Source organism: Lepidochelys kempii, chromosome 17, assembly GCF_965140265.1.
Source record: "Lepidochelys kempii isolate rLepKem1 chromosome 17, rLepKem1.hap2, whole genome shotgun sequence".
NCBI classification, from domain to species: Eukaryota; Metazoa; Chordata; order Testudines; family Cheloniidae; genus Lepidochelys; species Lepidochelys kempii.
Genome location: NC_133272.1, coordinates 4,711,279 through 4,727,814, shown reverse-complemented (window position 1 = coordinate 4,727,814; position 16,536 = coordinate 4,711,279). Strand labels below are relative to the sequence as shown.

The 16,536-nt window shown below is 47.1% G+C and overlaps 1 protein-coding gene across 2 annotated transcripts in view; it reads right to left on the bottom strand.

Annotated features, from left to right (window-relative positions):
- DOC2B (double C2 domain beta) overlaps nucleotides 1-16,536 on the bottom strand; it is a 129,755-nt gene that overhangs the window by 48,327 nt on the left and 64,892 nt on the right. For both annotated transcript variants that reach the window (XM_073316013.1, XM_073316014.1), the window contains one exon: nucleotides 9,371-9,480. In XM_073316013.1, the coding sequence (XP_073172114.1) occupies nucleotides 9,371-9,480 (110 nt within the window). The remainder of the gene's footprint in view (nucleotides 1-9,370; nucleotides 9,481-16,536) is intronic.

Genomic DNA, 16,536 nt, shown 5'->3' with positions numbered 1-16,536 from the left:
CCAACATCGATTTCCCTGCCAGGCGGTGAATTTCAGCTCCAAAGAGGCATCTGGCAAGCGATCCCCTCTCAAACCAAGGGGGCGTCGCCCAGGTGTTTTCAACTTGTTACAGCTGCCTTTCAACGAAGCTGGGCTGATTAGCATGAGCACATCCGCCGTCCCTGCTGCTTTGAAGCGCACGGTTACCCACAGCACGCCAGGCATTTTTCATTAGATTATGGTCATACAAAGAACAGGAGAGAGGCAATATTCAGCAAGTGCTACTTTCACATTAGATTTGCACACACATGCACACCCTGTATGTGGTGTGGTTGTGTGTAAGCTGCAGCATCTTATTTTGCATGCTGAGTTGCTGTTATTTATTTGTATGATAGCAGTGCCTAGAGGCCCTATTGGGATCCCATTGCACTAGGTGCTGTACGAACACATAGTAAGAGGCAGTCTCTGGCCTGTGCTTTCTAAGTAGACGTGACAAAGGAGGTGTCTTTATGTCTGTTATACTGAGGCACAGAGAGGTAAAAGTAACAACTAAAGTCATGCAGGGAGTCTATGGCAAGGCCCGAAATTGAATCCCGCTCTCCTGAGGCCCCATCCAGCGCCTTAACCACACGGCTGTCCTTCCTCTTCACGGAAAAGGCAAATGATCTTTCAAGCATATGGCCTGAGGATGCAGTTTACACCTTTGCTGCATGCAGAGGTGCAATATTTCACAACCTTATACCCACTCACCTTATTTTACATCCTCCATGGAAACTCAAGCTGTGAAGGGGAAAAAGGAAAATTTCCATGTTGTAGCAAATCTGTGAGAAGTCTGATCTCATCTGCAGGTTGACAATAAGATAATTCACTAAATAAAAACTGTATTGACTGAATTCCCCACTCACAAGGCAATAGGAAAGGAATGAGCAAGTTGGGAAATATTCTTAAGGAAAATGAGGGCTACTTGAATTTTTTTTTTTTTTTGGCTCCCCCATGGAAGTGATAAACAGGATCACTGTGATGGAAAACTTCACTCTGCCACGTTAATGTGTTGGCCACCAAAAACGGTGAACGTTTCCATGTGAAATTTTGCTAAATTAATTCAGCAAGGCATGTCAGCACATGCTTAACTTTAGGCAGGTACATAAATCCCATTGACTTCAATGGGATTTAAACCTACGCTTAAAGTTAAGCACGTGCTTGTCTTGAATGATGAGTGCTTTCGTGAACAGACCCTAGATGAATGAATAAATTAATGTTGGCACGACTTGTAGACTAGTGTCATGGTAGGAGGGATGGAAAGAGTGGGGCACCAGAACAAACCTCAGGCCAGACAAAAAGACTGCTCACTACAGGTGTGAAGAGCTGTGGCTGTACAGAGCAGTGCTGCCCTGCTGATTTCAGGGACTGCAATTCTTTAATTCCTTCCTTGAGCCTCTTCCGGAAAACAAACAAAGCGCCCCAAGTCAAACTTTCCCAGTTTTTGTTCACAAAATCTTCAGGCAGACACTGTGGAGAATCTAAGCCTGTTTAAACCATGGTACATTCATTCTGAGGTTTAGGTTATCTTTGTGGCTCCAGTCACCATAGTAACATATCAAGAATGCAATTCCCCCTTCCATCCCATGCAATAAAATGCTAATCCATCAGCCCAACTGCTGGTGCAGCAATGCAGAAAAGAGCTCTTAAAGTGCATGCAGGGGGGGAGGAAGGGGGATGCTGGCGAGGGTTCCTAAACTTTGAGCCTTGAATAATGATGGTAGGATGGGTACCTCAGTGACTCAGGGCGTGCAACATTTAGCCAGCTGCTCCTTTCCAAATGGCTGCTTGGCTGGGAGCATTTTCATGCCAGGCATGCAGGTGATGGCAAGTGGGCTTGTAGTCTCTCAACGCAGGCTGTCACATCAGCTTTGGGTGGGGATAGATTTGCACTGAATTCAGCTGTGTGGATTCACATACACACACACACGCTCCCAGCTGCAGGTATATAAGTCACCCTCTACACACGCTCCCAGCTGCAGGTATATAAGTCACCCTCTAACTAATGTGGAAGGGAAGGAACTTCCCGCGGGTCGTCTTATGTCTTCCCCTTGTGGCATATGGTGCTTGTCACTGAAGGTGATGGGACACTGGAAAGGACCCCTGGTAATTCCTATGCATACAACTCCACCCTCAGTAAATGGAGGTGGAAGGATAGACAATACCTCCAAAGGGGCAAAGGATGGGGGCGGGGTTACATAATAGATAACAGGCTGCTCTTCACTTGGAGCTGGGGGTGAAATTTCCAGCTTGCAGAGAGATGTACCTGCGCTTAGCTCTCATTGAGCTAGCATGCAGCCAGGGGAGGGACAGGCTGGCTGCCCCATGCACTTGCCTAGCATCTCCGACGGGTACGGACTTGGGGCAGCTAGCCAGGCCTGCGACTTGCGTCACCGCAGCTACGGTATTGTTAGCCTGCTAGCTGCATGGGACCTAGTGCAGCTACATCTACATCTACCCATGCTGGGAATTACACCCTCAAATCCAAGTGCAGATGTAACCACAGTTAAAATAAGCAGAACTGCTCCCTGGCGGAAGGGACTCAATACTCCCAATGCCAGCTGTAACCCAACGCCCGCCCGGCTTCCCCAATTGCTGTACTGTGGTGCTCCAGTATCAAAGAGAATTACAGAATGGGGCTTGCTGCAGCTGGCAGCTGCTGTCCCCCAGCTGGAAGCTGCTGTCACTAGCTTCCCCTGCCAAGCTCTTTGGCTTGTATGGGTAACGTTTCCTCCTCTCCAGTCTGTCAGGATGCAACTCTGCTTCCTAGAAGATCTGAGGGCAAGAAGGGCAGTGGCATTAGACCTTCAGGAACACGGGGCATCGGTTTGCACAAGTCCACTAACACCCTTTGGAGAGTGGCTGTCCCTGCTCTCTGTGTCCACAAGCAGGCTAGGGTGCTAAGTGCAGGGGTAGCTGGGTGAAATCCTGTGTTATACGGAGAGGTCAGGTGATCTAATGGTCCTGTCTGACCTTAAACTCTATTAATCGATTTGGACACACCCCACAGGCAGGCAGATTTTCTAACCTTTGGGTAGCTTTGGTTGGGCACCAATGCAATGGCCCCGTTTGCTGACAGCCTGGCTACGTGGAATAAAGGTCACTTGCTCTCGATTTTCCATCACCCTCTGGCAGGGAGCCAGGCTCTCCAGGACCAACAACATCCAAAGCCAAAATCTTTGTCACACTCTGTAGCACCAGAGAAGCGATTCAGCAGTGGGGCACTCTCCCTGCTGGCTCTGTGTTGAGCCAAACAGCCCAGCATGAGCTATGCTCCTGGGAGCAGTGCTGGGGACTCAGGAAGCCCTGCCCCGTATGTGGGGGTCTCTCCACTACCACTGCACTAGCATAGGGAAGTCCTACTCCCATTTTACAGATACAGAAGTGCAAGGAACTTGCCCAAGGTCTCACCATGTTGCACTAGTGGCAGAGCATCCGATGAAGTGAGCTGTAGCTCACGAAAGCTCATGCTCAAATAAATTGGTTAGTCTCTAAGGTGCCACAAGTACTCCTTTTCTTTTTGCGAATACAGACTAACACGGCTGTTACTCTGAGAGCTGGGACTAGTATCCATGATTCCCAATTCCCATGCTCCAAGCACACTCCACTCCCTCCAAAACGAGAGGGATGGCATGCCATGCAGCTAATCTGAAAGTTGGGGGAAGTTTGGCCCCATTATGGTGTGCCCAGGTTACCATTCAATGCACACCCTTACAGTAGTGACGGTAGGCAATTCGTTACCCCGAGCGTATTGTATGGTTCCTCATGATGCAGGAGCCCAGAAAGGTTTTCAGTCAGTTATCTGCAAACACCAAGAAGTGAGAACTGTATTCCAGGTGCTCCTAGGAAGTGTGGAGCTAAGAAGAGACACAATTTCAATCCTTAATTATCACCTAATTAATTGAGGAAGTTGCAGCTGCAAAGATGTGATCTTAATACCTAACGGGGAAGAGAAGAACAAACTTTCAGAAGTTTGGCTGTTAACTTTTCCTAAAAGGAGGCGGCTCAGAATGTCACATAAGCAAGTGGCTTAAGATTCCGAATTGTATAGAGTGCTTTCAGCCAAGCAGATGTTATTCCTAGCTGAAGGGTTGCTTTTAACTAGAGGATCCACTGCAGCTTTTCAGAAAGCTTTACCATCATCTTAGCATAGTTAGCAACTATATCCATCTCTGGATATCTTATCAAGAGGCAGGGGCGCACGCACACACAGTTGAATTTCACACCCTGTCCAAAACTTGGGTCTTTTCTTTGACCCAGCAGCCTAGGTTATGGCTACATAGCCTCAATGTGAATGTACCCTGTGTAATTGCCCATTAATGGCACGCATGAGATTTCCATAATCGACTACCGGAATTCAAACTCACCACTCAAGCTCCCAGGGGAGTTGCCTCTCCCTGGTATAGGAAAGGGACCGCTCCCGTAGTGCAGCAAAGTGTGGGATGTGATATCTAATTAGGTCAGTTAAGTATCAGTAGTGGAGCAATCTTCTCCCACATCCTATGGAGTAGGAAAGGGGCCTGGCACAATGAGACAACACTCAAGCTACAAGAGATTCTCTGCCTGCAGCAGTGAGGGGGAAGGGAAACTTAATTAACACAAATGGAGAATAACTGTGTTTCACATTCAAATTCCATCTGCCTGAATTCTAGGGGGTCCCCATTTACCATAGTGACAAAAAGCCAGGATTAATCTGCTTTGCTTTCCTCCATCTGGGCATCCAAACTGTTCATGAGCTATCCCTAGAAAGCAAACTGATGCACAGATAAAGCCGTAACCTCGCCCTGGTGGAGGGCAATGCCATAAGTGCACCACAAAGCACCTAAAACCCTGAAAATTCACCTCTCCTGTAACACCTACAAAACACTCAGTGACAATGGCTAGGACGCGGATGTGCTTGCTGCCACTACTGTTCACAATCCTTCTCTGGCACATGCATGGACAAGACAACTGATTCTCCTCTCACTGACACCTGTGTCACTCCCTGACTTCTGCGGAGTTACTCCCAATTTGTACCAGTATACATGGATCAGAATCAGGCTCAGGAGGCTCAAATTTCTGTGGCCAAATCCTGAGCTATGTTGCATGGATGCGCTGGGGAACATGAGACTCCTCTTCTCCATATGCAACTGCAGGGTGTGATTCCTATCTAGGTTCCTAGCACAGATGGTACTCAGAGGGGTCTCAGCTGCTTGACCACATCCCCACAGGGTCTGGTTTGCTATCTAAGAGGTGTTACTGGTCTCCCAGTCAGCTAGCAAAGACTGTAGTTGTTATTACATAACGTTAGCAGGGTGCAATCAAGCAGCATTAGAAGTTTTACGCCATAGGCTAGAGTCGGAGATGTTACGTAGAGGGAGTAATGTCAAACTTTGCCCAGGAAAAGAGAGGAAAAACAAAAAATCTTTCCGCTGCCTGTGTTGCCCAAGACTGATTCCTGTTAAACAGGCACCAAAGTGGTGGTAAAATAAACCAAAGATCGCCTTTGGAATCTCATCAGCCAGACACTGGGACTCCAACCCAGACGTGGTCCAGAATCTCCTAAGCAACGAGACGGTGACAGAACAAGACCCCAGCTCTGCTCCTCTCAGGCTGTTACATGGGGTCCAGATATCTCATCTCACCAGTCACTGACACTCCTCTGCTTCCTCATATCATTTCCTTTTGTCTCTCTCTGTCATTTCATTGGTGTGGTTATAAGTAAGGCTAAGATTTAGTCATGACTTTTACTAAAAATACCCATGGACAGGTCAGGGGCCATGAATTTTTATTTTTTGTCTGTGACCTGTCCATGACTTTTATTATAAACACCCATGATGACTAAATCTCTGACCCTGGGGCTCTGCTGCTCTGGGGACCCCTGCTCCAGTGGTGGGGGCTAACTACCCTCGGCAGCCTGTTGCTCCAAGGCCCCCAGGGACTGCTTTCCCGATGACCTCCAGGGCCAGCCGCAGCTCAGGCAGCTCTGGGGTCAGCTGCACCGGCCACTTCTGCAACCTCCGTGACAGAATTGCAGCCTTAGTTGTAAGTATCAAGATAGCCCTCATCAGCCCTTTACGCCAGTGCTACCCAAACTTTTCCTTGGATGCCCCCCCTTACCAATAATGCAATGTGTCTGCGCCCCCCTGGGCCGGGGGCTGGAGCTGCTGCCAGGGCCGGAGCGGAGCAGGGGGCAGAACAGGGCTGGCCAGGGTGCACCCTCCCCACCCCCCATGGGGGCTGACCCAGGCCCCACCGTGCCCCCCAGACATTCCTCCACACCCGCCGAGGCCCCACAGTTTGGAGACCATTGCTTAATGCATGCTCAGAAGCCTGTGGAATTCACTGCTGCTGGAAGATATAGTTAGATCCTATATCTGGACTCACCAACCCTGGATAATTTAATAACCAACAACATGTGAGGTTGCACCTGTTCAAGCAGGGCAACAGAGCCTCATGATTAAGGTTTTCAGCTAACCACCTTAGGGATTGGGAAGGAATTCACAGAGGGGTTTGCACACCCAGCTGTACTCTCCGGTGATTCTAACTGTGCTCCAAAGCATCAGAGGGCGGCTACTGCTGAATGCAGGATCTGGGGGTGATAGAGCATCTGGTATCACCTGGGGCAGCAAATTACGTGCTGAGATGTGATGTAGGAAAATCGTCAACATATACACATAGCTCTTACACAGCACTTTGTAATCTACAGATCTCAAAAGTACTTTAGTAAATATCATTATCTTCATTACAGATGGGGGAACTGAGAGAGGGAAAGTGACTTGCCCAAGGTCCAACTGTGAGCCAGCGGCAGAACCCAGGTCTCCAGTGCTCCACTCCAATGCTCTAGCCACCGGGCCTGCCATCAGATCGAGACGGTGCCACTCCCCACGTTTTATTAACGTCTTCCCCCCTAAGCATCCCACCTCTGTGGTTCAAATTCTTTATAGCATCCCTGCTTCCAGACTCCTGGAACGGTGAACACAGCTTAAGGCAGCAGGAAGCTGTAACAAAGCCCGTTCTCACACGTGGAAGTTGGGGCTCTCGACCCCTGCTGAGGAAAGCCAGAGAGTGGAGGAAAGAGGAAGATAATCCTCTCTGCCAGTTATTATTACTAATAATTATTTGTGTTGCCATAGTGCGTAGGAACTCCTGTCACGGACCAGGACTCCCTTGTGCTAGAGGTTGTACAAACACATCACCAGCTGACGAGGAAGATGATAGCTGTGTCAGATCCCAAGATCAGGGATGTGCTAGGAATTGTAATTCCACCAGGAGGAGAACAAAGAGATTAAAAACTTTCAAATACGGAGGCTCCATTCCTACACTGCACTTGTCTGATCCCAAGAGATGATCACGCTACCCCAGTGGGGCTGGCCAGATGGCATTTCCTCAGCAAGAAACAATTAAGAGAGCTGATGGAAAGGTGAAGTCTGGATCCAAAACACTTTTTCTTCCCAGTGCATTTCAACAAACAACTCAGCCAGGCATCTTTCTATAAACCAATTTTCACACTTGAACTAGCTGAAAACTTCAAAGGCATGGAGGAAAAAGAATAACGAAACACAGGCTTTCCAGCCTGAGAAACCCACAGCACGACTAATATTTTCCATGTGAACTAATAATCTAGAGAGATAAATTTCTCATCAGTAAGTGAGTTATGGATGACAGGCAAGCTCAGAATCCAAATTCACCTACTAGTAAATAACTTTGTTACAGTGATATGTTTTCATTGCTTCCACGCAAAAATAAATTTACAGCATATACTTTAAGTAAAGATGTTCAGAATTCAGCCACGGAGCTAGAAAGCTGTCAATCCTAGATGCGATATGCAAAATCCTTCTTTAATTTTAATATATCTTACATTGATTTCCTTCTACATGGAGGAGCTTGCTAGAACGAAGAGATTTACAGATCACATACATAAGGAGTCAATACACCCACCACTGGGATTGAGCACGGCAATAGTTTAAAAGGCCAGAGCTAAAGGTTAATAGAAGTCTCTCCATTAACTTCAACTGCCTTTGGATCAGGCCCTAATAGCAAGAGCAAGGGTTAAATGAGTGGGGCCCAGTTAAGCAGAGCCAGTTGAAGTGAGGGGATGTAGTTAGGTAGCAGGGAGTTATCCCAAACTGGAAGTTAGCCAAGACTTTACGGCAAACATCTCTGAGTGGCTAAAGGAACTTCAGTGTTGCATCCCATCGCAAAGGCAGCATTTCCTCGCTGCCAGTGCCATGCCAGGTTCAGAAAAAGGAATACCACCTACTGAACACACTGCCACCACTCCCTGTGCTCCTTGACCAGTCAGGACGCTGCTTTGCTCGCAAGGTATCAGATTCCTCATTTTTGCCAAGTTAAACCAAGTTCCATTTAGTTTTACAGCAATTTACAAATGCATTTCTGCCCTCCTCCTCCAAAACTCATCTTCAAATAGAGATCAGCAACTCAGCAAGAAGCAATAAATAAATAAGGTATGTTTAGCAACTTTGGGAATTATAAGGTTAAAAAAATTGCAGCTCAGACCCCAAGTTGATCAATTACGAAGCTTATAATGATGAAATGCTACAGGGCTCTTCACCAGCTATTCAAATCCAGGCAGTTTATAAATCAAATGTCTGTCACCAAAGGGCTGCAATTGATCCCTGCAGGAGGAGTGTGCAAATGAGGGGCCTTGGGAAATAATAATTATCTCTCGATCCGCTGGAGAGAAGGAGCTATAAATGTCCGATCAGGATTTCGTCTGAACAGCACGTGCACAGGTGACTGCTTGACACAGGCCAAAGGGAGAGTTCTGTGTTGTACCCTAATTATTGATATTCCATTATAAACACATCCCAGGCCTGGCATAGCCTAAAAGAACTGCTAGCTACATGGGCTGGCATTTTCAAAGAGGTCTGAAGAAGATAAGATGTCTAGCTTCCAATTATTTTCAGTGAGAACTGGGAACTTACCTCCCTTCAGCTCCTTTGAGCATCCCAGCCACGGCTGCTAGCAGTGAAAGTTTTAGACCTCTGAAGCTGGACGCCCGGTAATCTCAAAGAATGTCACATCTATTCTCAGTTGGTGGGCACCTGGGTGCAATGCGCTGTGTGGCTGACTGAAGGTGCTCAGATTTAGCTGAAATACAATGGGCCTGATTTTCTGGTGCTCTGCACCTTGGCTGGCCATTCACACCAGTGCAGATTGGTGACAGCAGGAGTATGGAGTGGAGTGGGGATTTTACTGGCTTCCCCTCTCAACGCATCACTGCAATATGCATTCTTTCCCTTCCCACACATAGCTCAAGTGAATACAAAGAAAGCTTTCTTTCCAAATAATGAGACATACGACCCACTCCGCCTGCATCTCCACGAGATGTCCCCAGGGGTACGCCTACCTTAGCGTCTTGCGAACCATATCCTCGTCTGTGATGCCATAGTAAGTGAGGGTCTCATTCCAGGTGGGATTCAGAGTGTTCCGCAAAGTTTTTGTTCTTAGCTTATTTGCCTGGAAAAAGCAAATAATACACCTGGTTAGTTAGCCTGCCCCAGGTAACTGCTTTGGTTTCAGGATGCAGGCAATGAATAAACCCTTGGGAAACGAAACAGTCCATGAAACGATGACACAGCATACCCAAGCAGCTCTCCTTTGGCCCTCAGTTCCAATACATATCTAGCCACTTTGCACCATCCTGCTGATCCTCCCTGCACAGGATGGCAAAAATCCCCCTCAACCAGGCTGGTGCAGCAGGTATCTGGAGGTGCATAAAGGCAGTGGCCTTGTGGGTCATTTATAGAGCAATCCAATTATCCATCCAACACCCTGTACAATAAGCAGCAAGATCACGGGCAGCCTGGAAGAGAGCAGTAAGGGACCAGGGACTTCATTTTTGGGGGGGTGACGGGGGAAGAATTAACTCAGGCTTATTTAAAAAAACCAACAGTTTGCTAGTCTGGATGTTTATGTGCATCCCTGTGTTTAGTGCAGCTACAGTTCCTGTCAGACCCAGAACCGTCTCCTGGATGCACATTTTATTAGATGTGGTAGCTTGTTTTAACTCCAAATTGCAAGGTGGCCTGTTAATACAGTGCTAGGTTGTACTGGAGGGACATGACACAGCGCCATAGCAGAGGGCAATTACCTTCCTAACAAGGCAAGAGGAAACTAGAGAGACATGTCAAGGCTTGGTGTTGGAGCTTGTGAGGGACAGTGATGGTGATCTACCAAGTTCCACACTCAGTTCCAGAGTCCCCAAGTGTAACACAGCCCCTTTGGGACCAGCTGGCAAAGGGTTCACAGCAACTCCTCACAGGCCTGACCGACTCACTACACTTAGCACACTGCTTTCAAGAAACTGCGCTGGAAAGCACAGCCTAGGGACCCAAGGGACATTGTGACAGCTAAAATGTCACACAGAACTAACATGGGCATGGGGAAAAACACAATGGACCCAAAGCAGCACGACTATGCAGACAGGGATGCTAACCCACCAGTTTCAATGCTGGTGGTCCAATTTTCTAGCGCAGAGAAGGCCATAACAGCTAGAAACCCTCAGTCCAGCTCCTGCAGAACAGTGTCAAACCAGGGACAACACCTTGTGCAGCAGGATACTAGAATGTAATTCTAAAACAGCACAGGGCCTTTTCCATAAAGCATTGGCACCATAATTGAGTGTCACTAAAAAGCAAAATGCTGTACCAGTACATCAGATCCATTTCTGAAAATAAGTAACCATCCCAATGAGTATATTTTATTAATGCATTATTGAGATGCTTCCAAGAGCCATTGTCTGGATGGATTTATTTTCCTTTTTTTGTTCTTCTCTCAGTGCACATTATTAAATCATTGCTCATTCCTTGCAAGGCCTTGTGGGAAGTCTGCTCCACCTTGTTACGTGCACTGGCCACATCCTAGGGCACAGAGTTACCCAATACCTAAATATTAGCCTGGAACAGGCACTAGGAAGCTTACTGGGAATGTGTTCCACTCCCAGTGGAGATCACCAGAGCATCCCAGCTGCTTTCTGCCTATGAAATGAGTCAAGGCCCTGGCTTGTTTAAGGGTCTCTCATCAGCATATAAGTCCTATGGAGCCTTGCCAGAATACAGGCTTGTGAGGATCTCATTTTCGTACCCCTTGGCTGAACCACTTGATGAAAAGGCTGCCAGATCATTCAATTTGCTCCAGAGTTTGAATAAACCCAGTGGTTGCCAATGTAGAGGCCAAAATTAAGTGTCCGAGTCCAAATCCAGATGGTGGAAAATCTGTACTTAGTAGCCCCACACCACTACACTGAAACAACCAGAGTCTGTCTCTTTCCCTCCACTGGCTTCTGGCCAATCCTGCTGAGCAGCAGGACGTTTACAGGTAATAAGTTGCAGAACAGAAAAAAGCCACATCATGAACCACTTCCCCAGCTGGCTTGAATACCGGCACTTTCCGTAGTGGTGCCCAGGACAGAAAGGCAATGGAGACGACACCAATCTCCTAACTACGGGTCTGATCCAAAGCCCATTGCAGTGGGTGGACGGGAGAGTAAAAAGGGCTTCTTCCCAGCTTGCAAAGGATCCACTACCACACCCACAGGCTCTCTTAGGCAGTTTTACTGTCCCCACTTAAACAAAACAAAGCCATATCCTCAGTTTCCTGTGGGCTACAAACCCAAGGATGGTTCCCTTAAGCTTTACCTTTCAGGCTCCCACCGCCTCCCCTCCCAGGACTCTCACTGTCCTGCTGCTCCTGTGCCTATAGCTTCCTAACTCTGACTCACTGGATCTCTCTCATTAATAGGTCTCCCCCCACACACCCCAGGCGCCCCCTTTTAAAGCCTAATTTGGGTCAGCTGATGCAGCACAGGTACACTGGCCCTGCTCCCTCTTAAAGGGCCAGCATCATCCTGGATAGGGACTCTTTCCATTGGCTTTGCTAAGTTATGGCAGTCCTTTACAGAACGAGCCAGGGGCAACTGAAGGGCAGTCTGGCCTGCCACTGCCCATGCTGTACCTGCTCTGTGGAGAAAAGGAGAATGCTGTATCAGGGCTTAAGTCCATACCTAACTGCAAGCAAATGATTGACCCCCAATGGCTTCAGTGGGATTTGTGCATATGCTGTAACAGGATGAACCTCAGCATTTTTTAAAAGCAAACACACTTGCTTAGAATCACAACCAGAGAGGGGACTTCACACTCTAGGACGGTCAACCCTGCATCTTTCCCCAGGTCTGAAGTCCTTTTAAATCATCTTAAAGTGAGACTTGTCAATTCTCTCTTATAATTGCTCTTTCAGGGCACTATTGTAAACTCAGATAATTGTTTCACAACTCTTGCGATAGTTGGTGCTTTTCTCAAAGTCCCAGCTCCTGGAGTCAGGTGATCATGTTAGAACCTCAGATTTTTTTTTTCATGCAACTTTCTAGCCCTTCTGGTTGCATAGAAAAGCTTGAAAATGTAGGAGGGAAAATCCCACCCAAAACCCAACATTTTTTAAAAAAATATCATGATACTGGGGGGAAAGGAGGAGCTGACTTGTAATTTTTAAGCACTTGGAATTGATAATACCAGGGTAACCAAAAGAAAATACATATGCTGCCATTGTATAACCACTGGGAACAGTAGATGGAATGGTTAGGAAGAATATCCAGCGGAATAAAACAAAAATGCGATGAAGATGGGCAATAAAACTATAAAGCATTAAGGGAATGGATACATAATCCATGTCACTTAAAACAATTTCTAGCTACGGTAGGAAAATACAGAGCAGGAATAAATTGGGTGGAGGCCCTCAGCTGCCCAGAATATGCAGCAATGGCAGCACAGGCCAAACAAAGCCTGATTTAAACAATGCCATCTAGACTAACGGACTAGTTACTTCCGTTGTTCTTTATTTTGGATATCCTATCACACTCCTGGCAAGGCTGCACATGGCCAAAGCAAAGGCTGATGTGAACTGCTGATGCAGCAAATAAAAGCAGATGACAGGAAAAGTAGAGGCATTATCAAGCTGTAGGATGGCATAAATTAAGCCTTGCTTTTTATTTCTATTTTTCAATTTACAAAGTAACAGGAACAAATAATGAAAGACGCAACACCAGAGAAAACATGTTCAGAGCTGGGTGAAACCTTGTTATGGGCTGAGGTAAAACCTTCTTCAAACTGATGTGTGAACTCACCCTTCGCTTAAGATAGTTTGTAAGAAACACTTAGGGTGCAACACCTAAAACAAGGCCTAATAGATTCTGCCCAGAAACCAGCACCGCATGGGAACGGTGACCAAGCGGGTGTGAAGAAAGGCAGAACACACAGAAACTGAGAACAGACAAACCCCGAGAGAGAGGCAAAAGCAAGAAAGACAAGCCTGTGAGTACAGTGAGACCCTAGAAAAAGCTAGACATAGCTTTTGGGTCTGTCGGCTAAAGAGGCTTTTTTGGGGGAGGTACAGGGGAAGAGGGATGTCAGCGAACGAACAGAATGTAAATTCAAACAAATACAAGGCAATACTTCCTTGCCCAGCGTGTAGTCAGCCAGCGGGGATCACAGACACAAATACTGCTGCTGGGTGTAAGATGGACTAACCAAACCTCATGAATTGGGGCATAAACTCATGACCTCCCAAGGGTTAGGAAGAAAGCCACACACCTCATCACCCACATCTCCTGCACAGAACAGCCTGCTTGACTGGGCATCAGATGTACCCCTCTGCTGGCAGCACAAAGTGAGGTGTCGCAGCCCCGCAATTCCAGCTGGCAGGGGGATCCAGAGGGATGATGTTTAATACATTCCCAGGCCGGGCTCATACAACCACAGCAGCAGAGAACTGGTGTGACAATTGTGCCCCATTGTCTCCACAAATGAAAGAAACACCAGCGCTTTCCAAGTGAGGAAGGAAGACTGCTTCATCCCTTATTCTAGGGGAAATTTATTACCTCTGCGCACAGCCCATTTAGGAGCAAAAGAGGCTCTTTCAGAGGAATACTGGATGGCAAATGTCCCACCTATCCCCACCCTTCATGGTCCTTTCTACAGCCTGCTTTAAACTTGAGCTGAAAGATGTTCCCGCCAGGGGCCTGCATGAAACGAGTCTGTTGGGTCTCAGGCTATGTCCATGGGGATAGGTGGCCACGTCATAGATGCTGCACATCCCAAACTGCACAAGCTGACAGTCTCCTTGGAGAGGGGCTAAGTACTCAATGAAGGCCTGAGACAGAACTTGCTGAGGTCAATGGAAAGATTCCCTTTGATTTAACTGGCCATTGGATCAGGCCCTGGAGAACAAGCCACCTTCCTCCCTACTGGTGGGGCAGCAAGTGTGGGGCACCTTGCAGCACCACTCCCTACCATTTTAATCATCTTCAGGAGCTAGAGAGAAGGGGCCTCATCTCCAGGCTGCCGATCCAACATCTCTCTGCAGTGCTGAGTTCACGTAGCCCAAATGAGTGCTCCCTGAACAGTTTCATTCCATCACCAGCTTTCATCTTGGAGCCCAGAATGCCTTCTGGGTGAAAGAAGAAAGCAGAATCCCCGTGCTGAAAGTACGATCGATTTTAAGACAGGCTCTGTTCCCTCTCTCCGTCTGCCTCCTCCTCCTCCCCCACAGTGATAACGATGGATTGAGCTTAATACAACTTAGACCATTTTTTCCTCCTCCTGTTGGGGAGGAGAATGACACATCACTCTGTAGAAGAGGCCTGCTGATTTCAGGTAGGGCTTTTCCATTAATTCCCTGGCAGAGGGACAGGCTGAGCAAGCAACAATTTCCACTGTAATTGGGTGTAAAGTGGGAGAGTTCAATCCTCATTCTGGCCATTTCTCAGCGTAATCAGCTCTGATTAAATCAATACGTAAAAGTTGTCTGCAGAGTATTTTGGATGCATTGTTACATTCATCATCTTTGTTTTGCAAGCTCCACACTAGAGGTAAGCAGGGCACTTAGCACACAAGGAAGTAAAGGGTCTCTCTCATGCTTTAAGAACCAGTCTTGCTACTCAGATGGACTTGCTCCTTTACAAAAGGCATTCCAGATTCCGGAGCAGTTTTTCATTCCCGTCAAAGAAACTATAGAAAAAAATCACCCTTCAATTATCTTATCCAAGGGTTAAAAGAAGGCCTCCTGACCAGAAACACCCAACATTCATCAAGTAATCTGGCTTTAAGCTTGGCATAGATGAATAGGTTAAAAACAACCAAAATTCTTTCTTTATTGTCTCCTAACCAAACTGGAATGTCCCTCCCAGCAGAGAATAGACAGGACTCTACTGTAATTAATATACAAAGGGACATTTTATCAAGACCTCTGAACAGACAGACAGACCGACCCTGTGGTTTCCTCTGGTTCCTAGCAACCTGACAAACCAAATACAATCTTTTGTTGTCTGGTGTCACTAAGAAGGTGTCCCTAAATCTCAGCACACCCTAACGGCTTGTCTACACTTGAAACACTCCAGGGGCACGGCTGCAGCTGCGCCGCTGTAGGGCTGCAGTGTAAACACTACCTATACTGACAGGAGGGGTTCTCTCCCGGCACAGATAACCCACCTCCCCGAGAGATGGTAGCTAGGTCACTGGAAGACTTCTTCCTTCACCTAGTGCTGTCTATGCTGGGGGTTAGGAGGACTTAAATATCTCACTTGTTAAGATGACCTAATTTTCTACGTAGACCAGGCCTAAGCAATCGTGGGATGAGATTGCTGACTATACTGCACAGAACCTCACCCATGATTCAGACAGAACCCAGAGGCAGCAAAATCCAACAGGCAGGGGGCTGGGAGAGGAGTCCAGAGACCTGGGCTCTGGTTCTTGCCTTTTCCATGGACTTGCTGTGTGACTTTGGTTAAGTCACTTCCAATCCCCTCCCACCTGTCTGTCTTGTCTATCTAGAATGTAAGCCCTTTGGGGTTGTAACAGTCTCTTAGGGCTTGTCTACACAGGGAAGCTATATGGGGGTAAAGCAGGGTGTGAATGTAAACCTTTCTAGTTGTGCCAGTGCAGCTCCTCCATGTGGACACTCTTATTGCAGCATAGGAGAATCTTCTTCCAGTTTACCTTGTGTCTCTTTGGAAGCAGTTTAAGCTAAAATGAAAAAAGGCACTCTTATTCCAGAATTGGAGTGTCCACTCAAGGAGCTAGAGTGATATAAATACAGTGGTTATGGAGTTGAGGTTAACTGGTATAACTGGGAAAAGCTCCCATGTACAGAAGCCCTTCCTACATATTTGTACACCTCCCAGCACAACAGGGCTCTAATCTTGTGTGCATTATAGTAGTGCCTACAGGCCCCAACCAACACCACATACCAATCTTTGGCTGGGATCTGTGCAAAACATACCCATGTCTCTCCCCAGAGCTTTGTGCAGACCTGATTCATTTGGATTCATGTGGATTTAGGCCCTCTAGGATGGGAATGTCTAACTAGCATTTGACCCCTTCTATTTTGTATTGCTCCTTTTGATAGTTTTCAAAAGCAGTCTGGATTTGCCAACACTGCTAAGGTTTGTACAACACTGCTGAGGTTTATTCTACTATCATCACACAGGAAAGTTGGTTGGAAGAACACAAGAGGCTCCTGTAA